This window comes from Belonocnema kinseyi, chromosome 10, assembly GCF_010883055.1.
Source record: "Belonocnema kinseyi isolate 2016_QV_RU_SX_M_011 chromosome 10, B_treatae_v1, whole genome shotgun sequence".
NCBI classification, from domain to species: Eukaryota; Metazoa; Arthropoda; class Insecta; order Hymenoptera; family Cynipidae; genus Belonocnema; species Belonocnema kinseyi.
In genome coordinates, this window is record NC_046666.1 from 2,365,111 (window position 1) to 2,390,335 (window position 25,225).

At 29.0% G+C, this 25,225-nt stretch overlaps 1 protein-coding gene across 1 annotated transcript in view; it reads left to right on the forward strand.

Moving 5' to 3' along the window:
- Positions 1-20,074, forward strand: part of LOC117182169 (protein yippee-like 1) — a 39,766-nt gene extending 19,692 nt beyond the window's left edge. The window contains exons 2-5 of the mRNA XM_033375219.1: positions 7,982-8,303; positions 12,348-12,391; positions 13,838-13,946; positions 18,392-20,074. Of these exons, the coding sequence (XP_033231110.1) occupies positions 8,202-8,303; positions 12,348-12,391; positions 13,838-13,946; positions 18,392-18,481 (345 nt within the window). The 5' untranslated portion in view covers positions 7,982-8,201 and the 3' untranslated portion in view covers positions 18,482-20,074. The remainder of the gene's footprint in view (positions 1-7,981; positions 8,304-12,347; positions 12,392-13,837; positions 13,947-18,391) is intronic.
- Positions 20,075-25,225: the final 5,151 nt, after the last annotated feature.

Here is a 25,225-nt window from a genome sequence, read left to right on the forward strand (position 1 = left end):
ATTTGGCAATTTACTATTTTCGGAAATTTTAAATTTCGGGAATAAACTTTTTCGAATTAAAAAATTTGTAAAAAATGTAAATTTTAAATTACCGAGATAAATGAAACTACCGGAAATGTTTATTAACGGAATTGAAATATTTTGAACGTAAAAGTTAACGAAATTAAAATATCCGGAAGTGCTAAATTTTCCAACTGATATAGTTACCGAAAATTGAAATCATGAATTTTTAAAATTACAAAATTTCAAATTCCCAAAATGAGTGAATTCTCAAAATTTTTTTTCGTTATTTTTAAATTTTAGGAATTTACTAATTTTGAGAATTTCAAATTTCATGATTCTTAAATATTGATTATTATACAATTACGGGAATTTAATAATTTCGAGAATTTGAAAATTCGGCAACATATAATATATTCGGGAATTTAAAGATTTGGCAATTTACTATTTTCGGAAATTTTAAATTTCGGGAATAAACTTTTTCGAATTAAAAAATTTGTAAAAAATGTAAATTTTAAATTACCGAGATAAGTAAAACTACCGGGAATGTTTATTAACGGAATTGAAATATTTTGAACGTAAAAGTTAACGAAATTAAAATATCCGGAAGTGCTAAATTTTCCAAATGATATAATTACCGAAAATTGAAATCATGAATTTTTAAAATTACAAAATTTCAAATTCCCAAAATGAGTGAATTCTCAAAATTTTTTTTCGTTATTTTTTGATTTTAGGAATTTACTAATTTCGAGAATTTAAATTTCAGGATTCTTACATTTTGATTATTATACAATTACGGGAATTTAATAATTTCGAGAATGTGAAAATTCGGCAACATACAATATTCGGGAATTTAAAGATTTGGCAATTTACTATTTTCGGAAATTCAAATTTCGGGAATAAACTTTTTCGAATTAAAAAATTTGTAAAAAATATAAATTTTAAATTACCGAGATAAATAAAACTACCGGAAATGTTTATTAACGGAATTGAAATATTTTGAACGTAAAAGTTAACGAAATTAAAATATCCGGAAGTGCTAAATTTTCCAAATGATATAATTACCGAAAATTGAAATCATGAATTTTTAAAATTAGAAAATTTCAAATTCCCAAAATGAGTGAATTCTCAAAAATTTTTTTCGTTATTTTTTAATTTTAGGAATTTACTAATTTCGAGAATTTAAATTTCATGATTCTTAAATATTGATTATTATACATTTATGGGAATTTAATAATTTCGAGAATTTGAAAATTCGGCAACATAAAATATTCGGGAATTTGAAGATTTGGCAAAATATTATTTTGCGGATTTTGAAAAGTTAGGTTGTCAAATTTCGGGAATAAAGATTTTCAAAATTTTTAATTACTGAAATCTATAAAACGGCCGAAAATGTTTATTAACGGAATGGAAATATTACAAAAGTAAAATTACACAAAACTAAAAAAATACAGAAGAGTCAAATTGCCAAAATGGTATAATTACAGAAATTTTAAATCATGAACTGTCAGATTTCGCAAGTCAAAATTCCCAAAATAAATAAATTCTCAAAATATTCTGCGGTATTTTTAAATTTCGGGAATTTATTAATTTCGAGAATCTCATAATTTTGGGAATTTGAAAATTTTTCAAAATTTAAAAATTCTGCCGCTTACTATTTTGAGGAATTTAAAATTCCGGTTTTAAACCGAAAATGTTTATTTGCGACATTGAAATATTTTGAATATAAAAGTGAACTACGCCACAAAAAATCCGCAAGTGTTAAATTAAAAAAATGATACATTAACCGAAATTTCTAATTTTCTAATTTCGGGAATTTTGCTCATTTCGGGAATCTACTAGTTTTAGGAATTTACTAATTTCGAAAATTTTAAATCTCAGAATTTTAAAAATGCAAACAAAAAAAGCAAATATAATTTTTAGCTTTGTTATAAATAATTGCAGTTGACAAAATGAAAACTTACTAGACTGTAGATAATTTTTTAAACTTAATATTTAGCTTTTTTATCAATAATTTGGGTAAAGACATAGACAATTTTTTATACATTTTATTGGAAACCTTATTATTTTTAACATTTAGATTTTCTGGGAATAACTTAAGTTAACAAATAAACAATTCTCATATTTTTTCTTAGAAAAGATTGGTTGCTGTCTTATATTTATAGAAATAGTTTTTCAAATATAATAAATTTCATAAAATTGTTAAACCTTAAATTTTTAGTTTGTTATCAATAATTTAAGTTAACAAACAGTTAATTTTCATTCTTTTTTCTCGACAGAAATTCTTTTCAATTTCTCCGTATCAGAATATTGTACTAAACTTAATAGACTGCAGATTATTGTTAAAAATTAATATTTAGGTTTGTTATAAATAATTTAGCGAAATAAATATAAACTTTTCATTCTTTTTTTTCTCAGAAATTGTTTTTTCTTGTTTTATTTAATTACAACCATGCGAAGTTTGGAATTGTTTTTTAACGATTCAATTAAGCTTGAACTCATCATTATTAAAGCATCCAATTACGTAAGCATATTATTTTCAAACGTTTTTAGAATGATTAAATTTTAAAGGTGTAAAATATTTAATTTCTTTTACAGAAAACTGATTTTGAAACAAAATAATAATAATTATATATTAATTATGTAATTATTTATTAATGAAAAAATTTAGTCCTTAAAATACAAAAATAACCATTCTTTAAATCTTGGAAGTCCTTTTAAAATTCCTAAAATCTAATCAAATTGATTTTGATACACCTTGAAATATTATAAAAGCATTTCAAATCCTTACAATCGGATGAAATCCAATAAAATTCTTTGAAAACCCCGTAAAATTCCATGAAATCTGAAGCAATTTCCTTAACATCTGAAAAAATTTTCAGAATATTTTTAAAAATATTTTAAATCCTCGTAATAAATTTTTTGTATTCTGCAAAATTATTTAAAACTCTTTGAAATATTTAAAAATAAAAAAAATTGTAATCCTTTGAAATCCTTTAAAATTATTCGGATATATTAACAAATTCCTTCCGATCTTTAAAAATACATAAAAATTTATGTAAATCCTTAACTATCCCTTGGAACTTTTTAAAATATCCTAAAACCACATAAAATTATTTGTAATTCCTTAAAATTATTAAAACCCCTTGAGGTTTCTTAAAATTTGTTTAATCTCTTGAAAATTCCTTTGGAATATCTGAAAATATTTCAGATTCCTTGAAATCTTTTAAGACGCCTATATATTTTTTGCAGCTCTTGAAAATTCCTGGGAATCTTTGAAATATTGTGAACACTTAATATTTAACTTTTTTCAATAAATCACTGCTTTCTTTGAAACATAACTACTGTTTCAATAAAGGAAGGGCACGCTCTCCTATTAACGGTTGAAAATCTGACGAAATTCCACGTTAAAATGACCTTTCAAAATAGCCAACAGCTGCTTCTTTGTATTCTGTTTTATTTCATCCACGTCCTGAAATTGTGGATACTTTGATTTGGAGAACAGCTGGATTTAATAGGGAGACAGGTCAGGACTGTATGGGAGCTACCCAGATTATGCAAGGTGCTACAGAAATTTCTGGTGTTTCGCCAGAAATTGCTGAATAAGCTGCAACGAATGGAGAAGTGCCTCGCGTAATAAATTAATATTTCAACAGGCTTATTAAACTCTAGATTCTTGTTTACACTCAATATTTGGCTTTGTTATAAAATATTTCTTTTCCAAAAATTTTTTTCTTTGGTTTTATAAGGAGACTTTTTCCTCCTTTATTCAGTGTCTTTGCAGAACCTCGTTAAATTCTTTCTAGTTAGCCTGAAAAGGCGAGAAGCAGTAGATACTAGATACTTCCTGAACGTGACTCTACATTTAGAGAGAAGATATTATCACCCCTTCTTGCTCTAGATAAGGCACATTGAAGACCTTGTCTTTCTCCATTTGAGCAGGTGTCGACACGTGTTATTGTTATTACAATTTTACAATCTTAACTGAATGGATGACAGATTATTGCGCTTCAGATTGAAATCCTGACAGGCTGTTTGATCATGTTATCATGCTTGTGTCTTACTGACACTACGTAATTGGTAATACTATCACAAGAAAGATTCGCTCTTTCCTTTGTTTTGCATTCGAGGAGACTTCACGCTGTCGTACCAGCTAACCGTAGGAGTTACATTTTTAAGCCTTTCACTTCCGATGCATTTTTTTATCAACAGTCTTTCCTCAAGGCCGCTTCAAATTATGTTTCCTCGTTACAAACGTCGTATTATTTCCTGAGGAATTTTTCCTGATGATATCTACCTGATGGAAAAGAATCGATTCATAATCGTTTTATTTTTACCAAAAAATCGATATTTTCAAGAATCAGACCGGAATTGAACATTCCTACCAGGGCCTAGAATATTACGTAGTCGAGGCGTAGTCGAGGCGTAGCCCGAGGCGTAGTCGAGCAGACTTTAGGTGCATAAAAAAAAGATTCTTTGATCTAAATAAAATTTATTTTCATTCAATCTTTCTTTCTTTCTTAAAAATCACAACTCTTTGGTTGAAAATTAATATTTTTTGGTTGATGATGCAAATATTTTGTTAAAAATTCGTATTTTTTCGATCAATTCAACTGTTTTTGGTTTAAAATTAAAAACTCTTTTGGTTGAAATATCATATAATGTATTACATTTCTTCGTTGAATTAACTATTGTGTTAAATTTTTTTTTTTAAAATTAATTCATTTAACTGAAAATTTAATTCTTCCATGTTTGGCTGACTATTTATCTTCATTTTAAAATTAATTTTTTTGTTTGATGATTCATCATTTTAGTTGAAAAAACTTTATTTCGTAAAAATATTCTGTTTTAAATTTTAATTTTTAAATTAATTCTTTTAACTGAAAATCCAACTATTCCATGCTAAATATTTATCTGCATCTCAAAATTCTTTTTTTTAGATTAATTATTCATTATTTTACATAAAAAAACTTCTTTAAAACTATTTTGTTTCAAATTGTTTATTTTTTATTAATTTTGTTAACTTAAAATTAAACTTTTCGATGTTTTGTTAAAATAGAAGGGTTTTGGTTGGAAATTTATGTTTTGGTTGTTGATTCATCATTAAAGTTGAAAAAACTTTTTTTATTTAAATTTTTGTGTTAAATTTTCTCGTTGAAAATCAATTCTTTTACCTAAAATTTAATTATTCCATGTTTCGTTGAAAATTTGTCTTTTCCATTCGAAAAATAATTTTTTTGGTTGATTAATCATTTTAGTTGAAAACACTTATTTTTTGTTTAAACTATTTTGTTGATTTTCTTAAAAATTAAATCTTTTAACTGAAAATTTAGCTCTTCCAGTTTTTAAAATTTAAAATTAAACTATTGTGCAGAAAATTTTTGATATTTTTTTTAATACAATTCTTTTAGTGGAAAATTGAACTATTTCATTTATGGTTGAAAATATGTTGTTTTTTTTAGTTGAAAATTCTATTTAATTAGATATTCACGCACTTTTTGGGAAATTCATCTTTTGTTTTCGTATTTTTGATTGAAAATTTATTTCTATGGTTGAAAAATTAAACTATTTGGTTAAAAATTCGTTTTTTTGGGAGAAAATTAATATTTCGAATTGAAAGTTGGACAAAAATGGATTTTTTGTTTATTTAAATATTCATCATTCTAGAGTTAAAAATTCACTTCTTTAACTGAAAACTTCACTATTCTACTTTTTTAAAAAGATTCATATTTTCTGATAGAAATTTAATCTTGGTTGAAAATTCATCTGTTTAGTTGAAAATTTAACTATTTTATTAGTATTACCTATTTTATAATTTAATTTGACTATTAGTTTGGCTGAAAATTAATTTTTTTATTTACAATTTTACTGTTCAATTTTTGGTCAAAAATTAATTTATTTGGTTGATGTGTAGCTTCTAAGCTAAGGCATTTTCAAGAGATTTTAATTTGAAAATATCATAAAAGATTCCAAGCAATTATTAAATTAATTAATTTAAAGGAAATTTAAAGCATTTGAGATATTTTGGATAAAGTTAGAATTAATATTATTAAATAAATTTAATTAAAAATAATATAATTTGCAATATAATGTAAAATATAATTAATCTATTTCTCATGGGATTCAATAATTTTTTAGTGGATTTTAAAGAATTAATTCAATAGAATTGAGGTATTTCTTAGAGTTTTAAAGATTTGAAGAGTTTTAAAATTTGCTTTTGGAATTCATCCTGGATTCTTATTACTTTATCCTGAATAAACTATTTAAATTATTAGGTATTCTTCTATAGTTTTTTAAAATTTGAAATGGTCAAAGGATTTGAAATATTTACGGTATTTTTTAATTCCTGAGAATTTTCAAGAGCTTTAAAGAATTGCAAGGGATTTAAAAAGATTTAAAAGAATTTAATATATTTTAGGACACTTTAAAAGATTGCCGAAAATATCTTATTTATTTAAATACTTTGAAGCATCTTAAATTACAATTTCAGGGGCTTTAATAATTTTAAGGGATTTTAAAAATTATTTCCAATTAATTCAAAGTCTTTTTATTGGTTATGTTTCAAAGATTTAAGGAGATTTTAAAATATTGTTTGCAATTCATTTAGATTTTGCCCTGGATTCGGTCATTTATCCTGAGTTCTTCTAAATTTACGCAATTCTATTCAATACAATGGATTAAAAAAAAATATTTTTTTAAATTAATTTTAAAATCTTTAAAAATCACCTTAAATTCTTAGGCATTTCATCTAATTCTTTTAAATTCTTTTTAGTTTGTCTAAACTCATTTCAAACTTACTGAATTCAATGCATTTTTTATTAGTTTTAAATTGTTTCCAATTCCTTTGCTTGTCTTTTTTTAAATTCAGCTTGATTTTTTTTATGAATTTCATCGAATTCTCATTTCCCTTCAATTCCTCTAAATTCACTCAAATTTGACTGAAATCAATGGGATTTTAAAATTTATTTTAATTAATTTGAATACTTTTTTTGGTTATAAATTAGTATGGTTTCAAATATTTGAGATGATAATAGTTTGTGGAATTCAGTCTTAATTCTTGTTAATTTTCCCCCAATTCTTTTAAATTCTTTGGAATTATCTTGAATTTTTCAAATTCATTTACATTCTTCTGAATTTACTCAATTCCACTTAATTCCTTTACATTTTTCTACACTTATTTCAAACTTACTTAATTCAATGAATTTTTCCAATTCATTTTCCAATTCATTTGAATCCTTTTTTGGTTATAAATTAGTATGGTTTCAAAGATTTGCAATTAGTTTTTTTGGACTTCAACCTGAATTCTTATTAATTTGCCCTGAAATTTTGGAATTATCGTACATTTTTTAATTCGTTTGAATTCTCCTAAATTTACTCAATTTTACTTAACTCAATGGAATTTTTTTAATTAAAATTTTTTTATTTAAGTTATCCTAGTCTTTTAACCTTACGTTGTATTCTTAGGCATTTCATGAAATTTTTGAAAATTCGTTTACATTCTTCTAGACTTGTTTCAAACATACTCAATTCAATGCATTTTTGTAATATTTTAAAATTTTCTTCAATGTATTTTAATTTTTATCAGTTTCATCGAATTCTTCTATTTTAGCTTAAATTTCTCTAAATTTATTTTAATTTTACAGAAATCAATGGAATTTGTTTATTTTAAAAATGTGTTCCAATTCATTTTAATTATTTTAAATTTTACTTGAATTTCTTTGAAGTCCTATATTATACCCCATAACGACTGTGAGGCCTGTCTTCTTTTAAAGGGTGGGGTTTTTAGGAAGTGAGTTAAGGAGGTTAATATAATTTAGCCCCGTTTTATTAAAAATTCCAGCTCCTAGTCTCATATTTGTACATTGGTATATTATATTGATTTTATATTGGTCTCATATCTCAAATCCGAGAAATCAGATTTAGCCTAGTACGAAGCAAGGCGTATTTTAAATACGTTAGTAAAACGTTAATTAAATTACAGGTGCCCCCGAACCGGCGCTGTCTGAACCAGCGCAACAGCTGATCGGAGTACGAAGCGGCGGTGAACGGGGCCACTTTTGCACCAACACCCCGCGGAGAATACAAAGGCAATTTTGTTCTGCTGGGTTCCAGGAAGCTTAATTAAATTTACTGACCAACCTCAGTGGTCTTATGAGGAGGTGAAAGAGGGCAAAACGCTTAGCTTATCGTGATAAGCCATCATGGTCAAAACTTTTCAAGCCTACCTGCCCTCCTGCCACCGCACTTACTCGTGTATTCACTGCCGTGCTCACCTAGCCAACCACGACGAACTCATCTCAAAGGTGAGCTAAAAATCCTACTCCCATACCATTCCACTCCCATACCACCCCATCCCTATACCATCCCACTCCTATACCATCACACTCTATATCATTCCTCTCCTATACCATCTTAATTCAATATCCTAATCCTGTACCATCTCACTCCTATACCATTTTAATTCCACATCATCTCACTCTTCTACCATCCCACTCCTATACCATCTTAATTTCATACCCCACTTTTATAAAATTCCACTCCTTTACCATCTCACTCTTATATCATTCCACTCCTATACCATCTTAATTCTATATCCCACTTCTATAAAATGCCACTCCTATACCATCTCCTATATCATCACACTTCTATACCAACTCACTCTTCCACCATTTCACTCCTCTACTGTCCGAATCCTATACCACCCAATCCCTATACTATCCCACTCTTCTATTATCACACTCCCACACCATCTCACTCCTATATCATTACACTCCTATACAAACTCGCTTTTCTACCATCCCACTCCAATAACATCTTAACTCCATATCCCAATTCTATAAAATGCCCCTCTTATACCACCTCCAAAATAATTGCACTCCTATACCAACTCACTCTTCTACCACTCCACCCCTATACTATCCGACTCCTATACTATCCCACTCTTCTATCATGCCACTCCTATACCAACTCACTCTTCTACCATCCCACTCCTCCATCATCCCAACCCTATACCACCCCACTCTTCTACCACCCCACTCCTATACTATCTTACTCTTATATCATTCCACTCCGATACCATATCCCGCCTATATAATTCCACTTCTATACCAACTCACTCTTCTACCATCCCACTCCATCATCCTAATCCTATACCACCCTACTCCTATACTATCCCACTCCTATACCATCTCACTCTTATATCATTACACTCCTAGACCAACTCACTCTTCTACTATCCCACTCCTATACTATCCCACTTCCATGAGACTTCTGTTTCATCCCATCCCCATAGCATCCCACTCCCATACCATCCCACTCCTATACCAACCCACTCCTATACCATCCCACTCCTATACCAACCCACTCCCATACCATCCCACTCCTATACATCCCACTACCGTACTATCTAACTTCCGTCCCCTTCCTTTCCTTCCTTTGCTCTCATCTCATCCCCACTCTCCTGGGATAAAAATTTCAGGGTGGCGACTTGGCTGGGAAACCGTGAAATGACCGGGAATATTATTGACCCGGAAATTACCGGGAATTTAATTAAAAGTCCGTGAATTCACTTCTGATTGCAGCAAAAATGAAGTTTTCATTATATTAATATTTTTTATCAACTTTGAAAAGTGATATCAGTTAAAATTAATATTTTTGTTTAAAGATTCATCTCTTTTTGAATATATAATTTTGACTAAAAATGTAACTATTTCGATGAAAATTCCCTTTTTTATTATAAAGAAATAGATTCTCCGGGAAAAATTCAACTGTTGTATTTTTGGTTCAAAATTGGTCTTTTCTAATTAAAAATTTGTCTTTTTAAATTGAAAATTTAACAATGACGTTGTAACTTTACGTATTTTGTTATAAAAAAAAAAGATTTTTTTTGAAGAAAAATATCTTTTTCTTGGAAATTTAATCTCCTTGTTGTAGCATTCTTCTTTTCGGTTAAATTTCATGTATTCACGTCATATAATTATAATTCGAGCTGAAAATTTATTTTTAATCTAGAAATAAATTTATTTTGTTTAAAAATAAACTCTTTTGTTGAAAATTATTTTTTATTGAAGATTCATAATTTTAATTAAAAACTCATTTCTTTATGTAAAAATGAATTTTTGTGACGAAACTTGAACTATTTTGTTCCTTTTTGATTAAAAATGATATATTTTTAAACTGGAAATGTAAAAATTATTCCACAATTTTAGTTAAAAAATATTCTCTTTGGCTGAACATTCATTTATTTATTAAAAATTTAATTAATAAATTTTTTGTTGAAAAATTATCTTTTTTAGAAGAAAATTTATATTTTTTGTTAAACATTGATTTTTTAAACGTAAAACTTAATTGTTTTTGTGTTGACAGTTTATCTTTTTCAATAAAAATGAATTTGTTGTTGTTGAAAATTCATCTTTTTGATTTAAAATTCAACTATTTGATTGAATATTTGTTTTCTTTAATTGAAAATTCAAGAATTTCGTTAAAAATTTCTGTATTTGATTGAAAAATTATATTTTTTGGTAGAAAATTAATCTTTTTGTTTGAAAAAAAATCTTATTGATCAAAAATTCATCTTTTTGGTTGAAAATTCCAATGTCCCGGTTAATTATTCATCATTTTAGTTTAAAATTCATCAGTTAGATTAAAAATAAATTTTTTAATCTAAAAATGTAACAATTCCATTTTTTTGTTACAAATAATTTTTTTAAGTTAAAAATGGAACTATTTGATTGAGTATTTGTCTTATTTGTTTAAAAATTCAAGCATTTCCTTAAAAAAATCTTTTTTTTTCGAAAAATTTTATTTTTTTGTAGAAAATTAATCTTTTTGTTTGAAAATTAATCGTATTGATTATAAATTCATCTTTTTTATTGAAAATTCATTTTTTCAAGTTGAAATTTTTAAAAATTGAAAATTCAACTATTAGGTTGTAAATTCACACATTTTGTTAAAAAGTCGATTTTTTGTGGAAAATTATATTTTTCTTTAAAAGTTAATCTTCTTGTTTAAACATTTTTTTTTTCGTTAGAATTTTATGTATTCGCGTTATAAAATTATAATTTTAGTTGAAAATTCATCTCTTATGTTGGAAATAAAATCATTTGGTTAAAATTAAAAAAATTTTATTAAACATTATTATCATTTTTTTTTGAAGATTAATTATTTTAATTAAAAATTCTTTTATTTAGATAAAGATAAATTTTTTTGATGAAAATTTAACTATTTAAAAAAATGTATTGAAAATTAAATATTTTTAAAACTGGAAATGTAACTATTATTCAATAATCTTAAGTAAAAATTCATCTCTTTGGTTGAACATTCATTCTTTGACTAAAAAATTAATTATTTAATTTTTGGTTGAAAAATTATCTTTTTAAGTTTAAAATTAATATTTTTTTATTCAACCTTGATAAAAATTACTGTATTTAAAAAAAATGTTTTTTTTTTGTAGAAAATTAATCTTATCGTTTGAAAAATATTCTTCAGGTTTATAAATTCATCTTTTTGGTTCAAAATTGATTAATTATTTTAATTAAAAATTAATTTATTTAGATAAAAAGAATTTTTTTGAAGAAAATTTAACTATTTTCCTTAACAACATTTTTTAAATTAAAAATTATATATTTTTAAAACTGGAAATGTTGAACATTAATTTTTTGACAAAAAATTTAATTATTCAATTTTTGTTTGAAAAATTATCTTTTTTAGTTGAAAATTGATCTTTTTTGGTTAAACATGGATTTTTTTAACTTCAAAATGAATTATTTCAGCTTTTGTTGACAATTTATATTTTTCTGTAAAAATGAATTTGTTGTTGTTGCAAATTAAACTATTTCAATTGAAGATTGATTATTGTAGTTTAAAAATAATTTTTTTTTTAATTCAAATATTGTTTATTTGTCTTCTTTAATTGAAAGTTCAAGTATTTTGTTAGAAATTTTATTTATGGGGAGAAAATTAATCTTTTTATTTGAAAATCCAACAATTACGTTGTAAATTGACGTATTTTGTTTAAAAAAAAAGGATTTTTCGTGTGGAAAATAATCTTTTTCTCTAAAAGTTAATTTCCTTGTTTAAACATTGTTTTTGTCGGTTAAAATTTCAAACGTTCGAGTTACATAATTATAATTTTAGTTGAAAATTAATCTTTTAGGTCGGAAATCAAATCTTCGAATATTTCTTTAAATATTTTACTTTTAGTTGACCGGAAAAATGGTAAAACTTGACCGGAAATAACCGGAAATTTGAAACCGCCGGCCCAGTCGCCACCCTGAATATCATGGAAGGATGGGCTTGAATTATTCTTCTCTATTTTAGTTATTTATTGCGATTTTTATTTCTTTTAGTCCTTCCAAGGCAGTCAAGGACGTGCCTACCTCTTCAATTCCGTGTAAGTATAAAAAAAGCGCTCTTTCGAATAATTCAAGACGCCACACAGTGGTACAAAAAAATTTTTCTGTAGACAAATTGATTTTTAGCCACTATTTCTGCAATTTGAAACTTTCTTTTCAATAAAGTGTTCTTTAATTTTTTATATAAGCTTAGAATTCCACACATGGGTATTTAATACCCAGTAGTATTATTTTCACTATTATATCTCCTAGGCCATTTTAACAGAATTTTTCTCAATTGAGAATTGATTAAGGGGCTCTTTATGCGCTCTTTTTGAATATAAAGTTAATAATAATTAGTTTGAAAAATATTGTTTATATTAAATTGGGTGCTTTAAACATAGTCGAAAATATGCTGTGTTTGCGCTCCAAGCGATTAATTTTCATGTTTAATCCAATTTTTAAAATGTTTTTTAGTCGTTTATTCAATATTTTAATTTTTCGAAAGTAGAAAATTAATTAAGTTAGCTGCTTTAAATAATAATAATTTTTTCAGCTGATGCAAATTATATGTTTTTCCTTAGAGCGTATCCTGTCCTCGCTGAGAAACCACCAGTTATTCATTTCTTTTATCTCATGTTTATAAATATATTTAAAAATTCATAACCTCTATTTTTTCTATTGTTTTAGAGAAAGCCCTAATTAAAAGACAAAATAATAAAAACATCCATTTTTACTTTTATTTTTGTGTTCCTTGATGTTTCCAGTTTTCAGTTTCCTATTTATATTACTTCAAATCAGATTTTTCGACTTGGTGTTGAAATTTATGATCGTGGGTCTCACAGACCCACGTGTTATCCAGAAGTACTGTTTTTTTCAAATATTTGCAGATTTATAAAAAAAGGTCTTATATCTAGGTTGAAAGTGTCTGGAAATAATTTTCAGTGGGTAAGAATTATTTAAAAAAAATTGTTATCAACAAATTACTGAAAAAAGTTATTATTCAGGATTTGCAATGTATATCTGATTGAAATTGAGAGTTTTTGCATAAAATGTGAGAGAAATTCATGTTTCATTAGGATTTATTGAAAGTATGTTAAAACAATTGATAATGGTTTCAATAATTTTTATGAATAAATGTGAAGGTGGGCTTTTTCATCGAGTTAGCTCGAAAATCATTACTAACATTAATAATAAAAAATCACTTCTAGTAATTTGTTTATAAAATACTACAAATTTTTAAAAATTATTCTCGCCCTCTACAAATTGTTTAAAAATAGTCTTAGCACAGATATAAAACCTTATTTGATAAATCCGAAAAGCTTAAAAAATTACACTTGAAAAAAATTTGTTTAAATTAAAACTTTGTTGTATAATCTTTTTAAAATTTAAAAACCTTTCGTGTCAAAAAACGTCCAAATGAACTGAATAGTTTCGAAAGTACCAAATTTGTTCCGATTAGCAAAATATTTTCAATGAAATTTATTGTGTTAAATTTTTAAAAGGGTGAACGTGGGTTGCGGCCCAGCCGAGGAGCGGGTTTTGCTAACTGGCCTCCATGCTGTTGCCGATATATATTGCGAGTGCTGCAAGACCACCCTGGGGTGGAAATATGTAAGTTAAAGAAAACGATACGTCCATGTTGAAAGAAACCTCTGTCCAAGCGTACGTCTATAACGAACGATCTGGCTTCGGTCGTCTAAACTAATCTTTTAGAAAACTGTGGTTAGTTTAGACGACCAGCGTTAGAGTAATTTCCATGACCAACGCCTCGGGTGAGAGTTTAGACAATAACCTTTGGAGTGGTGAGTTTAGACGACCATTGTTAGAATTGATAGTTTAGACGACCAACGTTAAGAATGTGACTTTAGAAGTAAATTGGTAGAATGGTTAGTTTAGACGACCAATGCTAGACTGGTTAGTTTAGACGACCACAGTCAGGAAGGTGAGCTTAGACGACAAATTTTAGAATGGTTAATTTAACGACCAATTCTAGAATGGTTAGTTTAGATGATTAAGGCTAGAGTTGTTAGTTTAGACGACCAACGCCTCAGTGATTAGTTTAGAAGAAGAACGCGAGGTTGTTCAGTTTATATGACTAACGCTAGAATGGTTATTTAGACGACCAACCCGAGATTAGTCAGTTTAGGCGACCAATGTCTCAGTGATGAGTTTAGAAAACGAACACGAGATTGTTTAGTTTGGATGAGTAACGCTAGAATGATTAGTTTAGACGACCAAGGCGAGAGTAGTCAGCCCAGACGACCACCACTAGAAAAAAGAGTTTAGAGAACCAACGATAGAGTAGTTAATTTAGACGATCAATGCCAGGCTGGTTAGTTTAGACGACCACAGTCAGGAAGGTGAGTTTAGACGACAAATTGTATAATAGTTAATTTAACGACCAATGCTAAAATGGTTAGTTTAGATGATTGAGGCTAGAGTTGTTCGTTTAGACGACCAACGTCTCAGTGATTAGTTCAGAAGACGAACACGAGATTATTCAGTTTGGATGACTAACGCTAGAATGGTTATTTAGACGATAAACACGAGAGCAGTCAGTTTAGACGACCAATGGCTCAGTGTGAGTTTAGAAAACGAAAACGAGATTGTTTAGTTTGGATGACTAACGGCTAGAATGATTAGTTTAGACGACCAACACGAGAGTAGTCAGCCTAGACGACCACCACTAGAAAATAGAATTTAAACAACCAACGATAGAGTGGTTAGTTTAGACGACCAATGCGAGAGTAATCAGTTTCAATGACAAACGCCTCAGACCGTGAAAAATGTTTGCGAACCCGGAAAAAGCCAGGAAATGACCGGGAATATTTTTCTTTGGTTAAAACGGCCACCCTAAATTAGTTTAGACGACCACAGCTAGAATGGTTAGTCGAGGCGACCAACGTCAGGGAGATTGTTAATTTAGAAAACCAACGCTAGAGTAGTTCGCAGGGTGGCCGCTGAACCGGGAAACAGAGAAATGACCGGTTATTTTATGAGGCCGGAAATGGACGTGTATTTATTTTTTTACTAGGATTTTTACAAATTTTTAGAAAAAAAGTCTGACCAAGTTTTATCATAACAGTTTAAATAAATAATTAGTTGAATTGTTATCTTTTTCAATTATGATATCATTCAGTTTACAATGCGTAATTCCAAAATATTTTACCTTAAAAATTGTCCATTTCAGATTTTTAATTTTTAAGCGTACATTTCAATATAAGAATTTTGAAATGCAGGTTTAAGGACATAAACAGTTAAAAATTAGAAGCGTTTAAAATCGAAGATTTATTGATAAAAAAAAACATATTTGTTTGATCAACTTTAAAAAACTTTAAACTTTATAAATTATTTTTAATTTTCGAATAAGTACAAAATAATGTATTTATTAATAAAGGCTTTTATTAAATTTCAAATATAATTTTAGTCCAAAATACTTAATATTTAGAAATCTGGCTATTCGTACCGAAATTTCGGTGCAAATAGCGCCCGGCCTAATTTAAAACAAAATATAGATTTTTGTAAAAATTTCTTACAAAAAATTTAGAAGCTTTTTAGGAATTTTGACAGGCTTCAGAAAAACAGTTTCTAGGAAAATTGAAAATAATTTTTTATTTTAATAAACTAATTCTAGGAGAATATTTAAAAGAATTTATAAAGATTTACAAAATTGTCAAAAATGAATGTGGAAGATTTCAATTTTTTACAAATTTATAGTTGGAAGTGGAATTTATCCAGAATAATAATAATAATAATAATTTTGACTTGGAACAGGGAATGTTAAAATTTAAATAAATTCCGAGCTGGAACAGGGCATTTTTTTAATGAATGAATTCTAATTCCAAGTTGAAACGGGGTATTTTCGAAAAAATAAAAATTATGAATTGGATCAGAAAATTTTACAAAAAATTCTATTTCTTAGTTAAAATTGAGAATTTTCGAAAAGAATAAAAATTCTTTATTTGAACAGGGATTTTTTCAAAAGAATTTTATTTTTGACCTGAAATTAATTTTCTTAAAGAATTAAAATTCTTGATTTGAACTGGGAATTTTCGATTTTTAACCAATTCGGTTATGGAATTGAAATTTATAAAATTTTTGTTTTTAAATACCAATTTCCTGTATATAACACTAACATCAATTAACATTGTTATAATTTGTGAATATTGATATTTTTTTATTTTCAAAGATATCAATTTCGGACGAAAAACACTAACATAATCCAAATTTATTCAAAGATTCTAAATCTTATTGTTCAACTTATAATTTTTTGTTTTAAAATACTAATTTATGGTATCAATTGTTAACATAACTTAAAATTGTAAAATTTCAAGATTCGACTTTGAAATACAATTTTTTAATTTAAAAATTCCCATTTCCGACGAAAAACAATAAAATAATCAATTAATTTATAATGATTTTTATCATTAAGATACCAATTTTTACCATAAAATACTAACCTAACCTAAAATTGTTGAAAGTTGTAAATTAATTAACGTCTTTCACAAACTAACATTATAGCAATGAAAAATTGTTAAAAGATGAAAAATATTGTTTAGATTTTATAATGACTTTTGTTTTTAAATACCAATTTTTTGTATATAACACTAACATAACCTAATATTGTTATAATTTGTGAATATTGATATTTTTTTATTTTCAAAAATATCAATTTCATATTTCCGACGGAAAACAATAAAATAATAAATTAATTTATAATGATCTTTTCTATTAAGATAACAATTTTCACCATAAAATACTAACTTCCTAATCGGAATAGGGAGAGGAAAAGTATTTAGAGAATTGAAACTGATAACATTGATTTATATTTTTGAAACTAAATCTGAATCTTTGAACTCTAATTTATAAAAGTTTAAAATTTTGAATTTGGTAGTAATCAGTTTAGACGTCCGTCGCTAAAAATTGTTCGTTTAGACGACAAACGCCAGAGTGATCAGTTTGGACGTCCGTCAAAAGAACTGCTTAGTTTAGACGATGAACGCCAGTCATCAGTTTAGACGTGCAACACTAGAGTGCTGAATTTAGATGACCGACGTCAGAGTGATCAGTTTAGACGTCCTTCACAAGAAATGGTTAGTTTAGACGATGAATGGCTGAGTGATCAGTTTAGACGTCCTTCACAAAAAATGGTTAGTTTAGATGATGAATGCCAGAATGATCAGTTTAGACGTCCGTCACAAGGAATGCTTAGTTTAGACGATGAACGCCAGTCATCAGTTTAGACGTGCAATACTAGAGTGCTGAATTTACATCACCAACGTCAGACTCATCAGTTTAGACGTCCTTTGCAAGAAATGGTTAGTTTAGACGATGAACGGCTGATTAATCAGTTTAGACGTCCGTCGCTAAAAATTGTTAGTTTAGACGGCAAACGCCAGAGTGATCAGTTTAGACGTCCGTCAAAAGAACTGCTTAGTTTAGACGATGAACGCCAGTCACCAGTTTGGACGTGCAACACTAGAGTGCTTAATTTAGATGACCGACGTCAGAGTGATCAGTTTAGACGTCCTTCACAAGAAATGGTTAGTTTAGACGATGAATGGCTGAGTGATCAGTTTAGACGTCCTTCACAAAAAATGGTTAGTTTAGATGATGAATGCCAGAATGATCAGTTTAGACGTCCGTCACAAGGAATGCTTAGTTTAGACGATGAACGCCAGTCATCAGTTTAGACGTGCAATACTAGAGTGCTGAATTTAGATGACCGACGTCAGAGTGATCAGTTTAGACGTCCGTCGCTAAAAATTGTTAGTTTAGACGGCAAACGCCAGAGTGATCAGTTTAGACGTCCGTAAAAAAAACTGCTTAGTTTAGACGATGAACGCCAAAGTCGTCACTTTAGACGTGCAACACTAGAGTGCTGAACTTAGACGACCAACGTCAAACTGATCAGCGTAGACGTTAGTTTAGACGACTAACACCAGAGTGCTCGTTTTATGCGCCCAATCTGAGAGAGGTTCTTTCAACTTGAGAGTCTTGATTAATCATAAAAGCTGACATTTTGCTAAGTGCATCAAATTAATTTCAATTTTTAGGAGCACGCATTTGAGTCAAGTCAGAAATACAAAGAAGGCAAATTTATCATCGAGCTTGCCCACATGATCAAAGAAAATGGATGGGAATGAACCACGTTGGGGATCTTATTCCCTTTCTCCTCTCCGAAACCATTACCCATTGCCTATGATCCTGTAATTGCCCCCCTCCCCTCCGTCAAACCACCAACGAAAGTCTGTGATTTAATTTGTGATTTATAATCTTAGTAACGTTTGTGTTTTGGACATTTTGAAACCGATTTCTGTTTCTCCGATCGATCCAACGATGCCGTTCGCCCAATGCGAAAGAGTCACCGAGTATTGTACAAAAATTATTTTTCAAAAGAAACCAAAAGAGGAAGAGAGAAGAAGAATTTGCTAGATTAAGACGACATATACAAAGATGGTGAACATGATGAAGGTGCCATGGTGGGGATAAAAAAACGAGTTTGCTCGTCCATACGAGCTCTGGGGTGCCTCCCTGATTTTAATCTTTTAGCGAGGAACCCTGCGATAAATGTTAAAAATCCTAGTGAGGGGCACCCCGAAAATACGACTTTACATGTTATTCATCGGAGCAGCGCAAGTGCTACAGACTTTCCTGAACTTGCCTGCCTGCCGCGTCTATCATTGGAATTTCACTGCCGATATTCCTAATATTAGGGTTGCATCGTGTCTAGATGGTGTGACGGTAGACTTAGTTTAGCCTACATTACAGCCTACACTACCGTCGGGAACTATCTCCAATTTACAGAACGTAAACCAGGAAATCTTATCTTTAATTTAAACCAAGAAAACTTAAAAAATCTTCTCGGGTTCTCGAGATATGAATTAAAATGTCCAAGCGTTTATCAGCGAGAGCGGGGCTCACAGAGAAGTTCACAGATTTTGCACCTCATCTTTAACTTCTGATATTTCTTGGAAAAGATGTAGGAAAAATCTAATATTTAGAGGAGATGATCTTCAATCTTTTATCTTTAATTGGAGAAAAGAAAAGTTGAAAAATCTTCACGGGTTCTTGAGTTATGACTAAAAATGTCCAAGCGTTAAAATGTCCAAAACTCGACGCGCCTGGACATTTTTAGTCATAACTCAGGAACCCGTGAAGATTTTTCAAGTTTTCTTGTCTCAAATTAAAGATCAGATTTTGATGATTAGCTCCTCTAAATCTCAGATTTTAGTCACAAGTTTCTTAGGTCATGAGACGAGTTAAAGTCGAGGTATATAATTTGAGAAATTCTTGAATTAAAAAAAAAAACTTAACATGTGATATTTATGTTTAAAAAGTCAAAAATATCTCTACTAGAGCGCATTTTACGTGCAATTTTATCAGTTTTCTAACTGATAATTTTCGACGGCAGTGTAATAAATACTGTACTATAATATTATAAGATTCGTATAGAATTCTAGGTATAAGGAAGAAAAAGGAGAGAGAGCAGGTACGGGAAAGGTCTGGATTACGCGCGAATGTGAGAGAATTTGTTGGAGCTACCGTGAAAAAAAGGACATTTTTTGGACAAAAAACTCTGAACTATTTTTTTATAATATTAAAATTAAGTTTTTTCTTCCAGAAGGTAATAAAATTCGGTCTCACAAGCTTAAGTTGAAGGCAAAATGTCAATTTTATAAAAAGTAAAAAGAACGGTTAATTTCAATGATTTAGAAAAACAAAACTTTATTTTGTTTACAAATATTACTAAAAATGATCAAAATATAATTTTTTTTAATTAGTAATTATATAAGCATTTTTATTTATATATTATATTTCTATTCAAAGTTTGTGAAAAATTAAATTTTTCAGCAAATAATTTCGTATACCGTCTTATCTTTGTTATAATTCATCAATCAATTTATTAAATTAATTTAATTGTTATAAACAATTTAAATGAATGGGCAAAAGTCTTTAATTTACGATGAAAAAAATTATTTTAGCTAAAATTGTTTCAAATTATTGTAAAAATAAAGAAAGAAACTCGCTAACAAATGAACAGCAATCGTTGTTATAAACAATTTTTGTGAAAAAATTTTAATTTGAGTTTTTCAGATTTGAATTTCCCTTATTCGCCTGAATTCCTTCTAAAAATGATATTTATTGAACTATATTTTTATTTTTTATATATATATTTTTAAATATAACAGTTATGATTTTTATGAACAATTAAAAAATTACTTGCAAAATGTGTTCATCTATGTGTAGAAAAATATTATTTTTTCACAAAAACTGCTGCGTTTAATTTTATTTATTAAAATAGAAGAATATATTTTTTTTTAATGAAAATAACATAAAATTTAAATATTCTGCTACAAAAATTGTTCATAACAATGATTTTTTTTTCAATTTTGAAATTTTTATGAGTCAAATTTTCTTTCAGGCCATGGTACGAGTGAGTCACGTGACCAGATTCCTGCCGTATCAACACTTTTTTATTTCCCAACATTATTTTCAAAGAAGCGCCACATCGAGTTGAAAATTTGGGATAATAAATAAGAAGCACTAAGAAAGGCGGTCCGATGTTTAATTAATTATAAAAAAAAGCAACGAAAAAAAAACTTTTTTTTACGTGGCGCTTCGTGTGAAAATAATGTGGGAAATAAAAAAGTGTCGGTAGGGTAGGAATTTCGTCACGTGACCCGCTCGTCACATGGCCTTAACAATATCTTGAATTTTTTGCAAAAAATGCAGGATAAATTAAAATACTTGCCAATTTATTCGTTGAATTTGTGTATATAACAATTTAATCAATAAACTAATTATTTGTTTTCAGTGAATCCCTGGAAATATATGGAAAAAAAAAAAACAAAAAGAAGGCAAATTCATGAAAAAATAGGACTTTCATTCATTAGTTTGAAAGATTTATGGCTCCATTTCAAAAATTATTCAAATCTGTTTACAGTTTTTTGGTGAGGCAATTTTCAAAATTTAAGAAATGCAGAAATTTAAAAAAAAAAATTTTTGTCCAAAAAAGTTCTTTTTTTCTCCCTGTGCGTGTGTTCGGTCTTATTTTACGTTCACCATGCCTGCCAAACTGTCTGATTGTCTGCCAGTTGCCACTAATAATAGTTATGTCATTAAGCCCAACGTTAAAGTTTTAACGTTTTTTTAAGGCCATGCAATTTTTTTCCGATTCCTACTTTACCGCCAAAAATGTCGGTAAAGTAGGAATCGGATAAATAGCCAGTAGTAAAGCTAGGCCTCTTCGGGGGTGTCTCAGTCGGTAAAAGAGTTATCGGTCAGTTACCAACAGTCGGTAATTAAATTTTTGATAAGGAAGGTCCCTGACGCATATTCTTAAATTCGACTGATAATAATGGTCCCTGTTTTATCGACAGTTCAATTACCGACTGTAGGTTACTGACCAACTTTTTTTTACCGACTGAGGTGTCCCCGAACCGGCCTAGCTCAACTACTGTGGCCTTAACGTCTTTCATCGGTTCTCCAGGGTGTCACGTGACTGAGTCTTGTCATCCAGCCATTAGACTAATGCGCCTTCCTGTCCACGCATCGCATCCAAAAATTAATGGCAATTGCTCACAACTTATCTCGATCTCATTTGTACATAATTAAGGAGATTCTCTTTTCCAAGACTTTTCTCCACCTGTCAATAGAGTTCTAAAGAAAATGAGAATTAGAAATCAGCAGCTACTGTCATACAAATTGCACATGCGCAGTAACTTGCGATGCATTGACAGTTTCGAGACCCGCGAATTTTCAAAAAAAAAAAAAGAAAACTAAACTTTAGAACTCTAGTTCTTACGAGACACTGTGATTTGAGAAACTTCCAGTAGTTAATTAATAATCAGCTTTAGTAAAGAAAAGCAAATATGACGTCAAAAATTTCGGTTTCTTGACGAGAAAAATCGGAATATTTGAATCTCCCTATTTTCTTAACTCTCAAGACTCTAGTCTCATCTGATAGAAAGACCCTGCGTTGTGCAAAACTAAAGAAAAATTAACACCAATAGCACGCAATATTGCTGCAATGTTGTTTTGCAAGGTTGCGACAAGATTGCGTGCTCTTGCGAAAGAGATTGATAAAATTGATCAGCTTAGGTATTTTTGTGTGTCATGGATTGCGGGCAGTAAATGACTTTTTTATACTCTGAATTAAAATACTTAAATCTCCAGTTTGACTTTTTCGATACTGAATAGATGTGAATTAACTGAGGTAGTTCCTTGCCGTTTGAACTTATTTTTCACCTCGTTTTTCACTCCAGTGCACAGTTGCAGAGAGTGAAACTTGTCTTTGTTTGTGCGAGACTTCGCAATTTTAAAGACATAACTTTCGTGTGGATTGAAATTTGAATAGTACTATGAAATGATGTTATAGTCTGAAAGAATTGTTGTTAGGTAGATAAATGAATTAATCGTTTTTTAAATATTATTGTGTTAATTAAGAAGAAGAACTTTTCAGGAAAGTGCAAATTAGTTTGCAATTTTATTGTTCTGATACTGACATTAAAAATAATTTTACATTTCGATTGTGTAGGAGATTCCAATAACAGAATGCAATATTGCTACACTGTTTCTACTGTTCACTATTCAATGTTGCTCAACTTTGCAGCAATGTTGATTTGCAAAGTTGCAGCAATGTTACTTTCAAAATTTGCAACATTGTTGAAGTGTTTCTAAAGTTTGAAAAGTTGCTTCAATGCTGTTAGAATGGAACTTTGCAACGTTGCCATAATGATACTTTACAACATAGCAGCAATGTTACTTTGCAAAATAGTAGCAATGTTCATTTCGAAATTTGAAACGTTGCTGCAATGTCTTTCAAAATATGCAACGTTGCAACAATGTTATTCTTAATTTTGCAACGTTGCAGCAATGTAATTTTCAAAGTTTGGAAAGTTGCTGCAGTGTTGCTAGAATTATACTTTGCAACGTTGCTGTAATTTTGATTGACAACATTTCAGCTCTGTTATTTCCAAAATAGTAGCAATGTTTACTTTAAAATTTGAAATGTTCCTGCAATGTATTTGAAAATTTTCAACGTTGCAGCAATGTCGAATTGCAAAGTTGCAGCAATGTTACTTTCAAAATTTGCAACATTGTTGAAGTGTTTCTAAAGTTTGAAAAGTTGCTTCAATGCTGTTAGAATGGCACTTTGCAACGTTGCCATAATGATACCTTACAACATAGCAGCAATGTTACTTTGCAAAATAGTAGCAATGTTCATTTCGAAATTTGAAACGTTGCTGCAATGTCTTTCAAAATCTGCAATGTTGCAACAATGTTATTCTTAATTTTGCAACGTTGCAGCAATGTAATTTTCAAAGTTTGGAAAGTTGCTGCAGTGTTGCTAGAATTATACTTTGCAACGTTGCTGTAATTTTGATTGGCAACATTTCAGCAATGTTATTTCCAAAATAGTAGCAATGTTTACTTTAAAATTTGAAATGTTGCTGCAATGTATTTGAAAATTTTCAACGTTGCCGCAATGTTCTGTCGCGTTGCAGCAAATCTAGTCTCAAAGCTGGAACATTGAGGATTGGTAGCAATAATAATTAAATTTGAAACGTTACCGCAATGTCTTTCATTATATGCAATGTTGCAACAATCTTACTTTCAAAATTTGCAATCTTGCTGCAATTCTACTTTCAACATTTACAATTTTGTTGAAATGTTATTTTCAAAATTTGTAATGTTGCTGCAACGTTTCAGCAATGTTACTCTTCAAATTTGCAATGTTGTTTTTAAAAATTTGCAACGGTGCGGCAATGTTACTTTGCAAATTGGCAGCAATGCTGCTTTCAAAACTTGCAACCTTGTTGCAATGCTACTTTCAACTTATACAATTTTTTTGAAATGTTATTTCCAAAATTTGTAATGTTGCTGCAACGTTGCAGCAATGTTACTTTTAAAATTTCAAACCTTGCTGCAATGCTATTTTTAACATTTACAATGTTGTTGAAACGTTATTTTCTAAATCTGCAACGTTGCAAGAATGTTACTCTAAATTTTGCAACGTTGCAGCAATGTTATTGTCAAAGTATGTAAAGTTACTGCAATGTTGCTAGAATTACCGTTTGCAACATTGTTATAATGTCGCTTTGCAAGATTGCAGCAATGTTATTTGCAAAATAGTAGCAATTTCCACTCCAAAAATTTAAAAGTTGCTGCGATGTATTTCAAATGTTGCTAGGATGACACTTTGCAAACTTGCTAGAATGTTTCTTTGCAACGTTTCACTAATAATCCTTTGCGGATTGGTAGCAATAATAATTAAATTTGAGACGTTACCGCATTGTCTTTCATTATATGCAATGTTGCAACAATCTTACTTTCATAATTTGCAACCTTGCTGCAATTCTACTTTCAACATTTACAATTTTGTTGAACTGTTATTTTCAAAATTTGTAATGTTGCTGCAACGTTGCAGCAATGTTACCTTTATAATTTGCAAGATTGTTTTCAAAAATTTGCAACGGTGCGGCAATGTAATTTTGCAAATTGGCAGTAATGCTACTTTAAAAACTTGCAACCTTCTTGTAATGCTACTTTCAACATCTACAATTTTGTGAAAATGTTATTTTCAAAATTTGTAATGTTGCTGCAACGTTGCATCAAAATTACTTTCAAACTTGCAAGATTGTTTTTAAAAATTTGCAACTTTGCGGCAGTATTATTTGCAAATTGGTAGCAATGTTAATTTCAAAATTTAAAACGTTTCCGCAATGTCTTTCAAAATTTGCAAGTTTGCTGCAATTCTACTTTCAACATTTACAATGTTGTTAAAATGTTATTTTCAACATTTGTAATGTTGCTGCAACGTTGCATCAATATTACTTTCAAATTTGCAAGATTGTTTTTAAAAATTTGCAACTTTGCAGCAATAT